The sequence below is a fragment of the Nipponia nippon genome, unplaced genomic scaffold (genome assembly GCF_047370975.1).
Source record: "Nipponia nippon isolate SJK-2023a ecotype South Korea unplaced genomic scaffold, ASM4737097v1 scaffold_17, whole genome shotgun sequence".
NCBI classification, from domain to species: Eukaryota; Metazoa; Chordata; class Aves; order Pelecaniformes; family Threskiornithidae; genus Nipponia; species Nipponia nippon.
Window position 1 is genome coordinate 12,365,312 of NW_028262333.1, and position 20,335 is coordinate 12,385,646.

At 47.4% G+C, this 20,335-nt stretch overlaps 1 protein-coding gene across 1 annotated transcript in view; it reads right to left on the reverse strand.

Moving 5' to 3' along the window:
- LOC148056178 (collagen alpha-1(XXIII) chain-like) overlaps positions 1-20,335 on the reverse strand; it is a 137,911-nt gene that overhangs the window by 117,001 nt on the left and 575 nt on the right. Inside the window, exon 2 of the mRNA XM_087754202.1 lies at positions 16,523-16,592. Coding sequence (XP_087610328.1) covers positions 16,523-16,592 — 70 coding nt within the window. The remainder of the gene's footprint in view (positions 1-16,522; positions 16,593-20,335) is intronic.

Below are 20,335 nucleotides of genomic sequence, written 5' to 3' on the forward strand. Positions count from 1 at the left end.
GCTACATCAGCCGTCTTTCCCCCCTGAAGTCACGTCTTACCCAATGTGAAAGACATTTATGATGGAGATTTGTCTCCTTTTGTTTTTAATTATTCATATGCAAATCCATTTTGGGAGGGTGGGAAGACCACGACGGACATGACATGTCAAGATACATAAACTGGTAAGGAAGACAAGCAAACCAAAGAGGGCTCCTCCAACCAAAAGTATCTGCAGACAAACAACTTTAGTTTGCTGTTCACAATTTAGGATCGATTGTTTATAGATGAGAGTTGAAGAGTCACATGTGAACAGAAATTAGAGACTTAAATGATACCACATGAACGACGTTCATACATTGAGGCTGATCCCTAAAAAAAAAGATTCAGGCAGGGGGACACGTTCATCTCCGATGTATTTTTACCTAGATGAGCTGGAAGAAGCAGATTTTGGCTGCAGCTCTCCAGGTGATCAGAGCTACATGCAACGCTTGGCACTGGAAAGCTTCAGTTCAGCCACATTTTGTACCACTTATGGCTCCAACCAGTGACTCAGTTTGTGGTGCTAAAAAAAAAAAGTAATCCTCCCTGACTTTTTAAGAGGGAGGGAAAAAAAACAAAAACAAAATTCAGCAATGTTTAGCTCTCTTAAAACTACCAGGAAGGACCCTTTCCCTGTAACAGTCCCACAGAGGTGTTCAAAACACAGACCTCCCATTTTCCCTCCCTGGAAATGACAGCCGCGATTAGGACTTGGCTGCACAAACCCGATGAAGCGAAACAAAAACATTTCACAGCCCACAGCATTCCTGGCTCCCCATCAAAATGCTGGCAGCTGGGAGAGGGAAATCAAACCCTCCAGTCCCAGGCTAAGCCTCCGTCCCTTCGTCTTCCTTCTTCCACCTTTTGACTTCAAGCTATCAGATAAGTACAAATTGCCTCTAACAGGTGTTATTATTCAACATCTCAGGTGCTAACGGCTGTATCATCCAGAGGCCCTGTCAGTGTGTCCTAATCTGAGTGGAAACAGCTTCAGTAAGTGGCCTTGATCAGAGGGGTCCCTCATCAGTCTCCCAGCTGAGAGCCATATTTCAGCTGGCCCCATTCATTAGGCTGTTTGTTACTCCTTGGCAAGGGTACAACCCCAAGCAGAAGAGATTAATGGCTTACACCCAGGGCCCCATTTTACATTAAGCCAGGCTATTACTAACTTCTACCAAGCACTGAAGTTTAAGAGCAGAGAGTTTGGCACCAACCACGCAAAAGCTGGCACCCATCGGCAGCGACTTCTGCATCCATCAGCCCCACCAACAGCCACCAGCTTGTGCTTCATCAGCATGGATAAGCAGCAGAAGAGCAATTAGCAGTTGCTGCCCATCACAGGGCAAGATGCCTTTCCAGACTGGGGCTTCATTTGGAGTTTTTTGGGGGTTTCCCCCCCTCCTTTGCATTCTGTAACATCCACCCCAGACAATGTTTCCTTCATCCATAAAGGTTTGTCTGACTCCACCCTGCCCCAATATAGACACTCCACAAAAAAACCCCAACGAAGACCAAAGCCCAATAAAAATTCCCAAAAACAATAGTACAGTCACATAACCAAGTTGTGGAAAGCCTGGCACAGAGAAGCCTGTTAGTGTTTTCCCCCACTGCCTGGAAAACTCTTAATCTCTAAGAGTCACCTTTCTGGGATAACAACTCACTGCTTCGTCTGCTGTTCTTGCACAAGCCCCGCGTTGCTGTTTCACCAGGGCCAATGGCCAGGCTTGGTCCCTGCTCCCCACCAAGCCCTGGCCCCCACTGAATGAAACGGAAATCTGGGATGGAAGGTTCACCTCAGCATTCACCCATCAGCAGGGAGCAGCCATCTCAGGGAGGTTTCTCAAGTATTCAAACTCCTCTTTTTTTACATTCAAGCCAGCTGGGTTACCAGCAGTAGTCTCCAGCAAAACCACTTGCTCAGGAGGGTGGGGGAATACATATGGGCTCTGCAGCTATTCCAGAGCAAAAGAAATACTTTACACAAGTAAAGCACTAAAAAAAAACAGCCAGGAAGATGAAGACCCCTCAGAAGCATCCTGTGGTTTAACATCTTGAAGTTGGGCCACTTCACCCTTCTACTAAAGCTTTCTCCTTAAGGTGCGCATTTGTTAGGCATTTCTCACATTCACCAATTACAGCACAACCTGCAGGAATGGGACATCCAGCTCCAGAGGGGATGAGTTAAAACAGACTTCAAAATAACACACTCGTGCCCCCATCAGACTAAAAGCCCCCCGGGACAGCACACCACCTCCTGCAACAAAGAGGCACAGAGAGCCTTGCTACAGCCACACGCTTCCAACATCAAAAACATAAAGGCCTTCTCAAGACAGCACCCAGGTTGCTTCAACAGCTACTCGTGGACCGGACCTTAATATGAGCTCCTCCACACACATGTGTATGTATAAATACACAAACACCCCTTCTTTCCTGCCTGCTTACAGTTTCACTCCAGTACATCTTAATCCCTCCCCTGTATTTTAAAAAGCCAAGGGATTCAGATATTTTAGAGATCTGTACATAACATTCATTCCCAGTCTGAAAGGCAATCCCAGCTAACATCAGCATGACCATGCACTTGCAAATTGTCCCTTTGCTGCACCTTCCTGAGAACTGAGAGACAGCAAACGCCACAAGACTCACCGCAGCCATGGAGAGCACAGAGCCACATCCCACCAGCCTGGAGCCCCATCCACGCTGCTGACAAACCCCACAAGGGCTCCATGAATCAACACAAGACCTCACAGGAGCCCCCCAAGCCCACGCTTTGCTGGAAGGGCAGGTGGAGCCCCACAGACACACCTGGGATGAGGGTGGCTCCTTGGGTGCAGCAGCTGTGCAGCGTTACCAGCAAAAGCAGGTGACAGCACTGCTTTTTAACGGGCTGTGTGGGGAGGGGGATAGAACCTGCACCAAGCAATGCTCCCCTTTGCAAGAAGAGGGGAGCAGCCCTATTGCCTTTTCTGTTCCCTTCCCTGAGATACTTAGAGGAGGGAGAGATGCTCCTGATGTCCCTCCCAAGCTCCTCAGGAAGAGAAGCAGCAGCTAGTTTTGGGGTCATTCTTTGGGGCAAGGGGGACATAAGAAAGCAGTGAGAGAAGAATCTGGCAATACAGGCCCAGTGTTATGATTTTTCAGCCTGCAGACAATGCCTCTCAAGCTGCAGGTGAGATGGGAAGGTCCTTGCCCCAGTCCTTCCAGGGTCACAGCACAGCTGCACCGCTTCCCAGGCTGGTGGCTGGCATTGCTCTTCCTTTCACCACGAAAAATGATTGTGAACTATACAATTAAGAGAAGAAGCGTTGCTTATTTTGTCACTTTTTAAACATGCATTTGGATTTTTTTTAATTGCATTAAGAGCTTCAATATAAATAAGTTTTAAAGTCTACTGAGTATTTTTTATTATTTTGCCCCAAGAAGGATGCTGTGAGGCCTTTAGAGGTCCAGGGCTCCCCGCTGGGGCTGACAGCATGTCAGCCATCAGGACAGAAGCTAAAGAATAAAACACACCTACACGTGAAGATGCAACAAAATGGGATTTTGGATCTTAAATGACACAGCTTCAATGTTGCGCTTTCTCTCCCTTGAGTGCGCACCGTTTTACACCCAGGAAAAACCCAATGTTGTCAACATTTGGTGGCAAAGGCCAAACTCCTTGGGGTATCGGTGCCAGGTTTGACATCGCCACTTCGTTATGGTGGCTCTGCACAGGATTCCTGCCAGCAGCACTGAGCTCGCTGTGGAAAGTGGCTGAAATTCAGGGTAGTAATGGCATATAGACTTGTGGCAGTGGTACAGCCATAGGGAATCCCCAACGATGGTGGGAAAAACTTCCAAAATTAGGTATCAAATCAATTTTAAAGCAAAACAGTTCAACAAACTGTTGGGTTCAAACAAGACATAATTACAGCTTAAACCAAATCAGGATGGAGCCACCCAATTTCACCAATTCCCTGCACTGAAATCCCCCAGGGATGAGCTCTTGGCACAGAGCCGTCAGTCAGGGCCAATCTGGAGCAAAGAGGAGCTAAAACTTGCAAAAGCCAGAATAAAACCCAGTAAAAAAAGCAAAGCCCAGAATAAAACCCAGTAAAAGAGGATGGGCGTTTATTCACTGAGGAGAAGGAACGTGTTTGTCACTCCCTGCTCCTCTGTTTTCATTGCATTTTGCTTTGCCACTTAACACGCACTAAAGAGTATATACACATATACATGGGATTATATATGGGATGGGATATACATACATGTATAAAAAGCCTTCTTCCTTATAAACACCACAATGGGGCTGAAGAGGAGGCAGCGGAGGTTGGAAATGTCCGCTGACCTGATGAGGTGGGAGGGATGGAGAAGAGGTGCTTCCAACTTCAGATCCCCTTGCTAATTCAAAAAAGTGAGGTTTGGGGGGTTTTTTTGTGCTAAATCCCAAGTCCCTACTTTAACAAAACACAGCCTCCCCTTCTCTGCTTTTTTTTTTTTTTTTTTTGGTTTGTGTGTGCGTAAAAGCAGAGAAGCCTGGCTTTTATCAAAGGCCTGAATGTGCCTTTGTGTCGCTATAACCAAGGGGAACCAAACCAGGGGGGTGGCTGTGCTGCTGCTTCTCCAGGTACTCCAGACCTCATGTGTCTGATCATCTCCAGCACAGCCATCTGCCCCCGGCACCGGGGCACGACCGAGCGCCTGGGGATGCTGTGAGGCACTGATGCACTCTGACCTTATGTCTGTGTGAAGAAATAGTTTAAAGACTGTGAATCTTTTCACTCTGAAAATGAAATGGTGTTCCTTTAAGTCTGGCTTAATTCACATTAAAGCAACCCTCAAGGAGCTAAAATACAGTGCTTTTATCCTTAAAGTCAAAGTGATCTGCATAAACTCCCAAGTCAGAGTTGAACACCTCTTCTTGGGGAATTTAACCATATCTTTGGAATTAAAATAAGACTTTTATACAGTCCTGATCTACAACATGGGTCGATCAAAAATAAATAAATAAATAAATAAAAGAAAATGCAGCAGAAAAAAAAAGCATGTGCAACTTCTGGCCAGGGTCAGGGCATCTCTGCCTTCCCACCGCGCTCCAGCATGGGATCGACATGCACCCAGGACGAGGGCAGGGGCAGACCCACACACAGCAGCCACCCCAATAACGAGGATGACGCCTGATTCAAGCCCTCCAGGACTGAGCTGGAAAAGCTGTGGTTTAGGACAAAAATGTAAAGAAGCAAATGAACACGATAAGTCCCTGCCTCCGTGGCACAGACGAGCATCATCGCCCACTCCAACAGCACACTACCAACAGCATGTTTCCCATCTAATCCCCCTCCAATAAATAACCAGCTGTTTTCAGACAAGCTAACAGCAGCTGCCAGTAGCCAAAAAGCCAGGCTTTCCCTTCAGAAATGGGACATACATTCCTTACAGTTCCCTATCAGGACCCATTTTTGCAATCACCCGTGCCCTCAAGTGCCCCTGGCACATTAGTCTCTTGACAGGGTCTCTGCGCAACACGGTTGAACATATTTAAATGTTTGCACAATAGGGACCCAGAAGCATCATTATTTGGTAGTAGTTACTGCCAAAGCTTCCCAAAATATGAATCAGATCATATCAACACCAACTGTTCTTGTCTTCCAGACAGATCTGCTGGGGAAAAAAAAAAAAAAAAAAACAAAAAGAAAAATCTGTTCAACATCTCATCCAAGCTCTTCAATCTCTTAGCAGTGAAGCAGCACAAACCTGCTCGAGCCTCCTGCATCAAGCGTGCCACGCTCTGGAGTAGCACGAATGGGGACTGCTCAGAGACAGCACAAAATGGGGAGAGAACCCAGACAAACTTGAGCCAGAAAAAAGCATTTCCAGATGTACTGTACTGATAGACCTCATCTCTACTAGTAGTTTTTTTTTAGAACTCTGACCACAAGCATACAGACAGATGGCAACTCCATCAAACCTATTTAATTTTTCTTTGTAAATACTTCCCTCTCCATGTCATACTTGCTTGGAAGCCACCCAAGAGCCTGGGGCGTGAGGGGTAAAATTTTTAAAAGTGGTGCACAGAGCTTGAGTTAAGAGGTCCACCCAGGGGCCGCTGGCCTCCATGTGCTGCTTGTACAGCCAACGACCACGGTCATGCTGTGAAGAGCCAGAAGCAAAGAGAGAAATGTGGGATTTCTTGCAAGGGCGTAGGAAACATCACATGTGGGCTGGAGCCAAGTCCACCACTGGAGTTGTTTTGACATAAATGGTCCCAGTCAACTTGCACCAAAGGGGACCTTCTGATGAACGAAGTCCCATGCCGTAGGGGTCAGTGGCTCTTGCCATGGGGTCACTCAAGGGGGTTAAAAAGTAATTTGTGTTACACAGCCATCCCCAGGTAAAGATTGGCTTTTCTTGGCCTTCAAGTCTTGTCATGAGATTGCAATAATTTTGAAAAACAAGCCATAAAGGGCAGCCACCATTCAGCAGAAGCCAAGTTCTCTTAATGTCTTGAGTAAATAATTATATAAATAGACCAAATTTCAAAGTGTGCCAGAAACATGAATTTCAAATGCAACCAACGCAGCCCCAGATCCCTACCCCAACCAAGATTCAGTATGACCTACAAGATGAATGTGAGGTCTTTCACAAATACCTCCCCAACTCCAGTTTGTAGAAAAAGGCGGACTTCTGGCACCAAATTAGCATTTAACCCAGTGACAGGCCCTCTGGAGCTCCCTCCATGAGCCCCCTCGCTGCACTCGATTCATCCTGCATGTGCAGTTTTTTTCTCCTTGCTCCACTAGGTCACATTAAAAAACACAAACGAGCACATACTGGGTGGGCAGGGGGACATTCAGGACCTGCCATCCCCTGCATTTCCAGCAGCTCTTTACCTCGCTCATACAAAAGGCTGTGAGCTCGATCCATCTGCCGCAGGGATGAAACCCAAGAAGCACATTGTATTCGCACAGGCTGCCAAATCCGAGTGTCCAGGAGTATCTTGGCACCAGCGTATCTTCTGCCACATGATAAAACAAAGACTGATGGTGACAAATGAAGAACAGGTGGAGGTTTCATTAGGTCACCAAACCACGTGATTGCAACCTGTGAGGCTGCGTTAATGCAAACGCTTGCGCCCACCATACTCGTGCTCAGGGTGGAAAGCCACAGCCTGCAGAAACGATCGCCTTCCCCCAGGGCTGGATGCTGCATACAAGTGGTGGGATCACCGTGGGGTCATAGCTGGGAAACGATGACAATTGTTGCCTCTTGGGTCCGATTTAGAAAAGCAGAAAAAAATCCAGCGTTTTCACTGTCTAGTTTATCATGGCCAGACAGGTGCAATTAAAAAAAGATCGGGAACTGAATCTGTCTCCTCATGCTACTTCTCCTTGCAGCATGTCACCACGAGGACCTGTCACTCAGGGGCTGGTGTACCTTGTGCATGTGCATGTGCATGGCGAGGTCGGTTCAATGGTCGGTTCCTGCACATCCAGCACCAACCCCAGCCAGGTACAGCCACCACATCTCTGCCACCCCACCCAGCACCCCAAGGCCAAGGGACCCCAGGGACATGGCTGCAGCAATGCTGTCTCCAGACTCCTCACAACCCTGGATGGACAAACCCATAGCCAAATCCTCCACGCTGGCTGCTTTTAAAATAGCTTTTCAGTGATGTCCTACAGCCAGGCCAGCTTCATGAAAAAATGAAGGTGCTGGGAGTACTCAGTCACACAGCTGCAGAACTGCCACCCCCTTGACACATCGGGGGACAAACCTGCTGGTGTGACACCACCTTCCCATGGAGCAAGGTCCAGGTGCTCTGCATATCTGATCTAGATAGCCACTGGCTGCAATAAAGGTAAACCCTGGTCCACACTCAGGATTAAGACTGGGATCCACCAAGCTCAGCAGCTACTAAAGACTGGCAAAAGTAGGATTTTCATGCTGTAAAATTCCCACTCACTCGGGTTATTGATGCTTCAGCTAAGAAACCCTTCGGCAAAAGAAAATCCTGCCTCCTTCCTCCCCACCGCTGGCTTAACTGAACAGCTCACTCAGGCCAACTTCCCAAGGAGTTCTGTTACACAAATGTTTAATGATCTAAACACATTTTTTCCCAGACTTTTTGGAGGTGTGACCTACTCTCGTTCTTTGCTTTCACTGACTCCAAACAGTTCCTAGAAGTTATTCACCATATTTACACGTTTCCCCCTTCAACCTCTTTGCATCTTCCCAGTGAGATGTGACACATATTTTGAGAAAATAGACACAAGTTTCCTCATCTCTCTCTGCTTTTATATGTCTGAAATAACACCTGGAGCCTTAAGTATGATCGCAGCTGGCATGACTGCTGCTTGGCTTGTGTTTTGGGTTGCTAGTGGAGGGGCAAGAGAGAAGTGCAGCGATCCACGCTTGTGGCTGCTATTTGGATTCACACCCTGGTCCTCATAAGCCAGGCAAGCCGCACTTCTCAGTGAGCAATTGTTGCAACATAATTACTTGGTCAAAATCCTATTAGGACTCTTAGCTACAGCCAACTATGGGTCTCATGCTCCAATTCACCTTCCTACCTCCTGTGAAAAGATGATGGTCAAAGGATGAGCAAATTTGGCAATGTGAAGGCATGCTATTCAGGTGCTGGAGTTCAGAGGAATACTTTCGTCTAAGGAAACTCTATTTAACAAGAGCAGAAAGGGACTAGCTTGCCCAGAAATCTGTAAAATAACCCAAAAGCTACTGACAGATTTGCCCCTTGGGGATTAATTCCAGTCTTTGTTGGAGTGACATGAGTGATGGAGATATATTTGGGTTCTTTAAAGTGCACTACACTTACTGCCGCTGCAACCCTACAAAGTAAAACAAATGACCGTGTCAGAGCAACAAAACAGGAGCAAACAAGCAGCACCAGGGTGAGAGCAATGTTTCTAGTCTTTGAATGGCAGAACAGGAGATAACACCAGGTTTACGGAAAGTCCGGGACTTCTCAAGTGGGAAGCCAAGGGCAGAGGTTGGTGGGGCAGATGGGGCTGTTTGTCGAGCCTTTGCCCGGGCTGGTGCTCCCTGAAAAGAGGCAGAGGTATGGTTATTTAACAGTATCTGTTGAGCAATCAAGCAACACCCACCCAGTGCGGCGAGAGCAGAAGTGTAACAGTCATACAGCCCCTCTGCTCTGGTTTGATTTTGACTGTGGTTATCTACACGCTCCCAGCTGCATGCGCAGGTGATCGTGCTTACGCGCAGCACGTATTTGTGCAACGCAAGCCATGAAACATCAGCCTGGAGCTTCTTGGTGGCAGAGAAATAGGGCAGCTCTTGCTTCAGGAATAAATCAGCGGTAGCTGACTTCCCAAAAATCATTTCTGTGCTAAACCTGCTTCTATCAACACTGCATGAATGATAAGATCAACCTAAAGCACGCTGGGTTTGAAACACATTCCCATCCTGTTACACCCAGGATGGACAAGAGATGACAGCACTACCGGCTCAATGAGACGGCATGGAGATACAGTAGGTACCACGCCAAGCACAGTCTATTTTCAATAATCAGTTCTACAAAGCCAAGTCGCTGCTCACACGGGTGATGTTACTCCATCATTTGAACAAGAAAGAGGAGGAAACCAACTGGAAGCTGATGGGAAACTCCCAGGTGAGTCAGTCCATGAGCACTGAACCAACCTGCTTCAGAGCCTCCTCTCTGGAAAGGCAGCACTGAAGGGGCTGGCAGCAAAAAATATCTGTGCCTAGATAAATTACTTCATATGTCGAGACAAAGATAAAGTTACACAGAGCCTCTCACAGAGGATATGGTCATCAGGTTTATTTTTGTAGTTTTCATTACACTCAAAATAACTTTGGCAGACTTAGAAAAAATAAATTTTCAAAGCCTTCTCCCATTGATGTCACCAGTTTTAATTAATTTTTGCTGAAGTGGTTTAAAGATGAATGCTGCTGGGAAAGGGCTGGTTCCTGGTGTACTGCTCTGGGCCTCCCTGTTCAAACGCCAGAGCTGCACCAAACGCCACCAGGATAAATACTGTCGTGGTCTCACTGGGAGATGGCTCCGGCCCATTTTTCTGCGCCAGTGGTTTTTGAGGCCAGACTGCCTTTTAGCTCACGCCTCTGACTCCGTGTCAGAGGCGCTGCCAGCTCTGGGAATAACACCGGTACCATGCTATTTCCTGCCCCAGAGAGTCCTGGCCACATCCAGCATTTAATGTCACCTCGGTAGGACATTAAATGTCACTGCTGGCTCACACAGCAGCCGATCCGGTAGGGTATTGTTGGGATGGGCGTTGAGCAGAGAATGTGCCTTCCCTTGGACACCAGAGTGCTGGGGAGCTCGGTTTGAGAGCAGTCCCCAAATTCCCAGACTCAAACCTCCCCTTTGCTGCACACCTGGCTGTCACCTGCTGCTCCCTCCACCACCACGAGCTCCTCAAGACGGGTGCAGAGCAGTGCCAAAAGTGTCTTTGCAATAGAGAAACACAAGCCAGCATGAGCAGAAGTCCCCCGACACTGCCATGACATAGCTGGCTGCTGCGGCCGTGCCAGCAGCCCTCTCTGGACACACAGCAACCCCCAGGCCCATGAGAAAATCATTCCTCTCTTTTCAAGAGGGATTTTGGGCTCCCTCCCCTTGGTGGCTGGCACCCTGCAGTGCACAACACATGCACGAGTCGTACAGCTGGGAGGAGATGCCAAACCAAGCAAGACTCCTTCTCCTCCATTTATTTCCATCTATTGTAACCACTCAAGAAAATAACTGCCAACCCATAGGTTTCCATCAGTGGAAAGTCCTGAAGCCAAGAAACAACGCTCTGAGCAAAGCTTTAAGCTTCCCAAGGATGAGATGGGGGCCCAACACTCTGCAGCGGCTGCTGTCCAGGACCTTCTGTAAGAAGATGGAGGGTATCCGTGCCCATCCCAGGTAGCTCCCAGGAGAAGGCAGCTGGCAGCTCCCGCACATGTGGCGCACAGACACGGCTCCAGATGTCCTTGGGGCCTTCCGCAAATATCCAAAAGGGACTGGGGAACGGTCGCCAGGAAGGAGCTGGTGGAAGGTAGCCAGCAGTAATTTCTATGCTCAAAGAGCCTTTTTCCAAAAGCTGCTAAGATCTGCGATCAGATTGTATTTTTGAAGGGGCAAGATTTGAAAACACGTTAAACAGAAAGTAAGTGCCTGCATTTAAATGGCACCATTTCTCAAAAGTCCTTCCCAGCCAGTTGTTCTTTGTTATTTATACGCTTTAAGGCTTCGCTTCTGGCTCATTTTTTAAAATCCTGGCACAGGTTTTTCTGTGCAGGAGAGAATTGTGATTGTATTTGTGAGTTTAGTGCAAAAAAAATCCTGTTTATATTAATACTGTAATTCTAATGTCCTAGCCTCCTGCAGGCAAAGTCACACCGAGAACGTAAACCCTGCTAAGCAAAGTGACTGGCAGGGTATGGGAAGGGACAGGGTTCTCACAGAAACCGCAGCAAGGAGGATTTAGGAAACATTTTAAAACTTGAAGATGTTGTAAAGCTCTTTGTCTCACTCTAAATCATAAAAATTACAGAAAAATACTGAGTTTTAATGGTTTCAGTAGGTAGAAAAGCTTTTCTTGATGTGACAGTAAGGAATACTTCAGACACTTAAGCTCAGTAGATGCAAAGCAACTCAGAAAAGCAGAGATCACCACTAATTTAAAAAAGAAATACTTGCTTTCCTTCGATATTTTTCCATATCTATTTAACAATCCTGAAGGACTCATGACTCAGAAATGCAGAACTACCGACCCAGATACTGAAGATGTAAAAAGAGAGCAATAATAGAGAGCTGCTATCACGCGAGAGTGCAAAACAAAGAGCTGGCGTTAAGAGAGCTCAGTGCATCCCATTTGGCCTGCTGGAAAACATCTGCCGTTTGTCAGGACTACAAAGCAAGTAGAGCCCTCTGCTCCTTGATCTCCAGCAATTAGGGAAATTCTGTTGTGCTAATTACCTGGGGAGACAAGGCGGGGAGAAGGCAGATAGCGAGTGACACTTGAAGACAACATTTACACCAGTAAAAATGAGGCAGACATTGCAAGTTGCTGGGAACCACAAAATGTACTGCACCAAACTTCCACAGCAAGCTAGAGAAAGCTGATCCTTGTGTATAAAGTTAGGGTAAAAATTAAAAAAATAAAAATAATAATAATAGAAAATATATAAATAATAATAAGCACAGCAAGAGAGCCTCTGGAGTTGCTGGTCTGCAGAGGTAGGGAGGATTTTAAATGATCGGCTTCCCCAAGTACACATGGTTTGAATTGCGGAGAAATGGAGCAATCCGCCATCCTGCAGGCTGGAGTACCACTCCGCTCTTCCCGCTGCCAAGCCATTATTGGGAAATACTTGTCACATATTAACTGGAACATTGGATTACTACACTGAACATTTAACACTGTTTTGTAATATATACATACATTCAAAAGCATATGACACCGTCTCAGCATGAATTCAAGATGAAGACAGGGATATGCATCATCCAGCAGCCAGGAAATTTGGAGTTAAGGCTCTGGAGCACAAAGCCTGCGGAGGTAGTGTTAAATAAAAAGGCACATGGAAACACAATGCATACGCTGAAATAACGCAGTGCAAGAGCAGCCAAGAGCCGGAGATTTTCACACCCTCCGTCTGCAATACAGCAAGGACTAGCTGCTGGGCAGGGTGTTTTCCACAGACTGGGGCTTGTTTTAAGTCTTTTTTTTACTGGATTTAAGAGGAGATGCTTGCTCTCAGGGTCTAGCACGGTGCATCCAGCACCTTGAGCTCTTGAGGGACCTTCTTACAGACCCTGAAGACTTTTGGCACGGCAACTACTGTACTTAACAAGAGGCTTTGGCACCTCAGGTTTCAAAGGACGGTGCTTAAAAATACAAGGAGGAAAAATAAAAAAGACTCCTTAAAAAAAAAAAAAAAAAAAAGGCAGTCAGAGGCCACGCAACTGCAAACTGCAAGCATGAAGTTTTAGTCTTGCTTTCAACCCACCTCTAAGTGCTTATCAGCTGGAGGCTGTCCTAAATACCATAAAAACAAGTGGCCCTGCACCTGCTGGATTTTGTCTTGCAGCAAAGGCTGTGTGAGGATCCCACCAGAGAAAGAGGCTGAACATAAGGCGACGAGGGGCCTCTCTGCAAAATATTACAGGCCTGGCTCCAGGAATGACAATAATAAAAATATTGAGCTGCTGTTTCGCAGTGAGCCAACATATGGGGACAGCCTGTCCTGGGCCTGTCCGGTGCCAGCGGCATGAAACCCCTGCAGCCCCATTCCAAATAGCTGGGGTGGCCGAAGGGCTGCGCTCCGCACCAGAGTGGGGTCACCAGCCCACCCAGTGAGGCGTTTTGGAGCCTGACCCGCACCTGGCCCAGCTGCCCCGCACCCCCAAGGATGCTCTCCTCTCCCTCAGCCACTGAAACGCCCAAACCACAAAGGAGCCAAAGCGACACAAAGTTGTTGCCATCATGCCCCCCTCATCGCTTTGGTTGAATAAATAAAGCAAAACAACTCAACTCAGAGCAGCACACAAATGCTGAGAGCAACTGCAGAGGCACCTTTTTGCAGCATCCCCAGCGTCAGAGCCAGGGTAGTAATATTTAAGCTTTTAAGAAAACTATCATGATCATTTTTCTTGACGATTGGGATGCATTCGTGGCCCTGGCGAAACGGCCGGGCCCCCTCTGCTGGCCACCGGCCCCGCAGCCCTGCCTGCCCCCAAAAGCCCCGAGGGTCCCATCCAGAAGTCAGGCTGCTGTGCTGCCAGGCCCCAGGGGAGCCCTGCAGCCCAACAGGAGACTTACCGCACAACACAAAGCACAGAATGGGGGGGTTTGGGGGAGGGGGGGCTGGAGGGGTTGGGATTTTTTTGAGGAGGTAAGGGGGGGTTGTTTTGTTTGGTTGGGGTTTTTTTTACAAGCACTAATTTAGGGCTTCACTGTAGTCAAAATAACTTGAGCCTTATTTAACTTTTAAATGGATCATAGCCATCTTGCCCCTGCTTCTAATGCATAGCAAGTTGTTTTTATCAAAGTGATCAAAACCCACCACCCCACCCTCCAAACCCCAACAGAACCACAAACTGACTCGCTTCAAGGGAAAACAGGTCTTGTTTAAAACAAGCCCAGCTCGCAGGGCGAGCTCTGAGCACACAGTTTGCTCCTACCGCTGCTCATGGGTCTGTGGGGAGCGAGTCCCCCTCTTCCCAAAGGGACGCCGAGGGAGGGACCACACCAGCACGACGATGCAGACAGCACCACCACCATCACAGCTCTTCAATGGGCTGGCTTTAAATCCCATGATAAGAAAGAAGTCTTCTTAAGCTTAGTGGGGTTTACTGGAGGAGGAAAGCCCTGCAGCCCAGGCATTTAGGATGATACCCACCAGCTTCCAGCTGCCACTGGGAAGCAGGAGCAGGGCCGCAGCCAGGGCTGCCGACGCTGGCCATGCTGCGCACCTCCTCCTGCCTGTGGGCAGGGCTGGCAGGATCTCCCCATCTCCTTGTTGCCTCCATGAAGGGGATTTTCTCTTCCCCAGGGGCTGCTTTTTTGGTGCCCGGAGGCAAATTGAGGCTTAGCTGTTAGTTTGCAACCTGGCACAGCTCTGCAGCCAATGTCAGCAAGGGCCACAAGCTCTTGGGATGTTTCCAGACCAAGCTCTTGAACTACAGACCAGAAGGCAATTCAGCCTTCTTCAGGAGAAGGAGGAAAAAAAAGAAATACATGTCATGTTTCCTTTGATTTGCTCAAAAATAGCTGAAAGGCTTCATGACAGCTCAGCAGAGCATCCTCACCTTAGCACAGTGCTCAGCTCCCAAAAGGTGGTAGCCAGGTGCAGCCACTGATGCCACGACATTTCCTACCCACCAGGAAAGAACTTCTCCTTCCTTCCGCTGGCAAATTACTTTGACATTTGTTACTAATGACCGTAACAAGTATTTCAGCAGCACGTGGGAAAACCTTCCCCCTCCTCTCCTCCTCCCATCTCTCAAACACAGCAACTGGCAAACCCAGTGACCCAGAACAGAATTGGGACTTTCCTGGCCACAAAGGAGCCTCTGCAATCCCAATTGCTTTCTGCAGAGCAAAGGAAAAGCTTCTTGACCACTTAAGCGCGCCAGTAGTGCCCGTTGCACAGACAGGAGCAAGATGCAGCCTGCAGAGCCCCGGGAGGCTGACAGACTTGGTTGGGTATGTGCATCAGAAGGGAGGAAACTAATTTGACTGCCGGTGTGCGAAGAGCTGCAAATAAGCACAATTTGTGTCTCAGCTGGTGGGTTTGGTTGTAAGGCAGTGAGGCAGACAGGACACCCATAGGAGCCTTCCACTAGAAAACCAGCGAGTACAACTGCAGCACCACATTTAAGAGCATCGTTACTGAAATATTTCTGAGATTATTACACATTATCTTATGAAGAAAAAGCCCATCTTTTTTGTCCTGTGAGTATGGACTAATCTGAGTGTTCTGGTAGGACTCATCTCCAGGATGTCAGGAAAATCTGAGACTGCCCATTTGCCTATTATGCGTCTACATGTAGCATTCAAGGTTTGCTTTTTTTCTTTAAAACCAGAATTTAATTATCTGCTGCTTGCAAGGCTTTGTAACACACCTATGCATTCTCCCCCATCAAAGCACTGCACATCTTTCACCCATCTTTCGCTACTTCTGTGAAAAGAGAAAAGAGAAGAAGAAAAGAAAAGAAGGGGAGAGAGGGGAGAGAGGGGAGAGAGGGGAGAGAGGGGAGAGAGGGGAGAGAGGGGAGAGAGGGGAGAGAGGGGAGAGAGGGGAGAGAGGGGAGAGGGGGAGAGAGGGGAGAGAGGGGAGAGAGGGGAGAGAGGGGAGAGAGGGGAGAGAGGGGAGAGAGGAAGAAAAAGCTTGAAGTGCCTCAGCCCAAAGCCATGCATGCTGTTCAGTATGACAGCAGAGCACTTCATGGAGCATTTCTATAAATGAGATTCCTTTACAAACTAATCTAAGCTGTTTATTGTTTCCAAGGAGCATGCACTTCCACAGCAGAACAGGAAGTTTTGACAGTTTAAGAAGTTCATTAAACTCTGGGAGGAAATTTAAACAATCAGCGACAGCTTTCATACAGCAAGGCAGCGCTGCAGAAGTCGCTACCCTCCTAAAAGGCAGAGAGGCTGCAGCTTTTAATTATCACACTTCCATTAAGCCCCAGTGATTTTGTTACTACGTCTAAATTGTTTTGGCCCAACACCCAGGGCTCACAACCGAGTAAAGCTATTTGCTCTTTTATTCTTATAGCCAAACGTTGCTTTTGTCCAAACCTCAAACTCCTTTATCTGTAAACAGGCCAAAGCAAGGCAATGGAAGAAGTTAACAGTCTCAAGCACAAAACAGTGCTTCGGCTTGGAAAAAAACACATTTTCCTTGATACGGAGGAATATATAAAATAGGAGAGGAGGAGCTCAGCGGTGTCGGTCCAGCGAGCAGGCGGCTCCCGGGCAGGCTGGTGTTCGCCATGCCTGTACGTTTGCACCTACCTGGGGGGCACATGCAGTCTGACGGAGCCTCTCTCACCGTCCGCAGCTTTGCTAGTCCTTCACCCAGTTTCTGTTTGGAGGAGGAATAGAAATAGCCGTTTAGAGAACATATTATATCTAAAAGCGGACTGTGCATGCATGCCAACGCCAAACCATCCAGCACGCTCCCTTCCAGTGAGAGGTAATCGTTTTACCCTGTTGTGTTCAGCCTCTTTGGATAATATCTCGTGGCATAGTAGCACACAAAATATTAAATGTTTCTTAGCAAGTGGCCAGTCTACAACCCTCTCACGGGGCAGGCAAAGGCTCCTTCTGCACATCCCAAAAGTCACTCGTGCCAAGTACCGTGGGCTGGATTAATCCCGAGCAGCTATTACAAGTCCCATGTTCAGGTGTCAGCATCGTCTCAGTGTGTTCGGTGGCAGGAACGGTGCTGGGGGGGGGGGGGGGAGCCCCTCTGCTGCGCCACGGCCGGCCCTGACAGCGAGGCAAATGCCCCAGGGAAAGCCCCGCTGCAACCGACCATGAAGCTGCTTCCAAACACCCTGGAGGTTACGTGGCAGGGTGATATTTGCACAACAGATGTGACCAGATTTGGCTGATTTTGTACTTAAAATTCACGCTATGTGGAGTATTACAGGTTCTTTAGGAGAGGGAGGAGGAGATGAAGGACAGTGGGGTGGGCACTGCCAGCAAGACCAGGGTGCTCACCCACCCCCAGGTCCACCAAAAGCTCAGTGTTTCCATCTCCAAGGTGAAAAACTCATCAGTGGGACTACTAGAACATGTGAAAATTCACAAAACTAAAGCAATGTCTACGTGGCATATTGCAGGCAGATGTGAGCACACTCTGCCTGCTCTCTAAGCCAACCAAAATGTTCGTGCCTGCATTTAGGACACTGCCAAGCCCAAGTTAATAAGCCCTGATGACAGGTAAGTTATATTAGCTCAGGCATAGCGCTTCATGGCTGGGGCAGCCCAGCAAGGGTGGGAACAACTGATCTTCACCTGCAATCATTGCTCTCAGTCCTCCAGGAGTGCCCTGTCTCACCTGAAGTATTTACTGAAGAGAAACCGATAATCTGGTAACTGGAGTCTCCACATTTCAAAGAGAGAAAATTCAAAGTACTTATTGAATTCAGGGTGTTCAGACTTGAATTTTACACAGCTGATGACCCAATCTATGGTCAAATATTTGAAAACTGTGGACTATTCAGGAATTAGGCTACCTGCGAATTAGGTTCTTTTCCTTTTATTCTGGGGATTAAGTAGTGTTGAAATCCTATGCATTCCTTTCTAGCTGCTCGGATGTGACGCTAAGAGGTCCTGAAAGTATCAACACGGTTTCATAGCACCTGACAGAGAAGTTGTCCTAAGGGAAGTGTAAATAGCAGAACAAGCCAGCAGCCTTCGGCAGCACATAGGCTTTCCTTGAGAAAAAGTGGCAAGAAAGTACCTAAAGAGACTTTTCTGACAGCCACTTGCAGTCTAAATACTAGAGTCACTCAATTTTTATGTTTATTTTAAAGTAATTTGGATGATGAAGATGCTCAAGGAAACAAAATGAGCTCTTCCATCCTTTCAGTTCAGCAGGCATCACTGGGAACAGCAGAGGAGATCTGCTCCACTCCCGAATCCTGGAGTGAGTCCTCTGTTCTCCCATTGAATTGTTCTTGTCATGAAACTGATTAATCTGGACACTCTCTGCCTACCACGGACAATAAATCCTTTGTGAACAAAAGGGTCCAGCTTTGTTTACAACAACTGGATGCTTTTATAATCCTCCCGTTAACATTTTTCCTTCAGTATGAAAACTACGGGCTTCGAACTGGGGGTTTTGACGTAGAGCAAGTGGAGATGCTGCCGTGCGCAGACCGCGCTGTCGGAAACGTTGCGGAGGGCATCACAGCCGGACCCCGCAGCAAGTCCTGCTAACAGAACAGCCAAGGGAAGGGCAAGGTCCCGCCACATTAAAAATCAGCAATTTCTCCAAAGTTAGATGGATGCCTGTCACTAAATCCTAGTTGTCCAAATCGGCTTTCATTGCCTTAACCACACACTCACCCTTCCTTTATTATTTCCTATCCTCTTTTACTTGCCAAACATTTAAACAACACTAAAAGGAACAGAGCCAGCATGTTGGAATTGTATTTGCTGCTCTTTATATGCAGCTCTGCCATAAATTACGCCAGCAAACCCCTAGATTGGTATATGGAGTAATGCTTTTTGGGTAGCGACAGAGAACAAAGTATGCCGGGTCATGCACAGAGAGCGTATGGAGCTTTGGTTTCATTTCTGAAATATTGTGGTAAACTTCAAAGGAGGACCAACACAGAATTTAACAAAAAAACTGACCCCAGGCATCAGTTGATGTTCATGATGATGGAAATATTCTCTTGCTCTCCAGAAACTCTCAAGCACAGAAAGGACAGAAGTTGCCCGACAAGCGAGCGTTCTTATGGAAGGGAGAGGAGTTTGGTCAAGAAACAGACACTTTCTGAAACTTTACCATAAACAAATACGTTCATTTAAAAAAACCTATTAATAGATAGCACGATCATTAATATGCATTCCTTGAATCTGTTATTCGCTTCAAAATTTGCTTTCCGTATTGACAAAAGTTTGGTCGTACTAAATGTTTCAACAAGCTCACTCTTGCATTAGAAACCCAATTATGTGGTTTTGCTTTATTTTCCCTGTACAATCTCCATCTGAGCGTTCCCAGTACAAAACAAGCTTTCCTCACTTAACTAAATCTCAGCAAGAGGTTGCACATGATCTTAGGCAGTGCCACAGAAACCATTCCCATTGCTAAACACATTTATTGGAGTAATTGGAATAGAACCACTGCCACAACTGGCAGGCTAATTCCTGCCTGGAGAAAAGACGTTAACTAGACTTTGTGATTACGCCTCGCAGGCACCCCTCTGTTCTGGTATTCAGGGTTTTCACAAAAATATTTTTTAACATTTCCCTTTTATCAAGGCACATCAATGCAACCAAGTTTCCAGGAGAATGGATGCGCTGTGGCAGTGCCAGCAATACCCTCACCGTAACTCCAACAGTTAGGGGCAGCGGGCGGAGTTGCCCCCCCAGCGCAGCCTCTGTCCCCCTCGCATCCCGCCCCGCACGCCCTTGAACCAGCTCCGCTCCCCAGAGCCGCTCGCAGCTGGGCGGCACGGCATACAAATACATTTTTGCACGGCTGAGGCTTCGTGGCTGTAACAATTTTAATGCTGCACCGGGTTTTGCACCCCAGTCAGGCCATTAATAAAATCCCAGTGTAAAACCTTCCCCAGATGTCAGAATCGATCACTCGGGAGCGTCCTGCGGCAGCCTCGTATGCTGTGTTCAATCTTGCTGCAGTTCATGAACTACTGCTCACGCAAATCCAGCAAACCAACTGTGGGATCTTCAGGCATTTCCCATGAGCGATGGGAGCCCTCCCCGTCCCCCCTTGCCTGTAAAAAGCCCTAAACCTAAACATCAGAGTCCGGGGGAAAAAATAACCCTGGGATCAAGCATAACTTCTCCCAGAGATTTTGTTTAGTTACGGAGAAGGGCATCAGTGTGGATAATTGTTCTCCATTTAGGAGAAATCTTTCAGTACTGAAATCTTTATTGAATAATTTCAGAAAACCTTAGGACTGAAAGTGAAGTAACTAGTTGCTAGTCTCTACCTGCCATAAATCAGTTCAGCACTGTGGGACCACATGATACCCTGTGATGGACAGTCCAGATAACAGGCATCATGTTCATAAATTTCTAACAAGGAAATTATAGTCCATTACGTCCAAAGATAAATAGTATGTA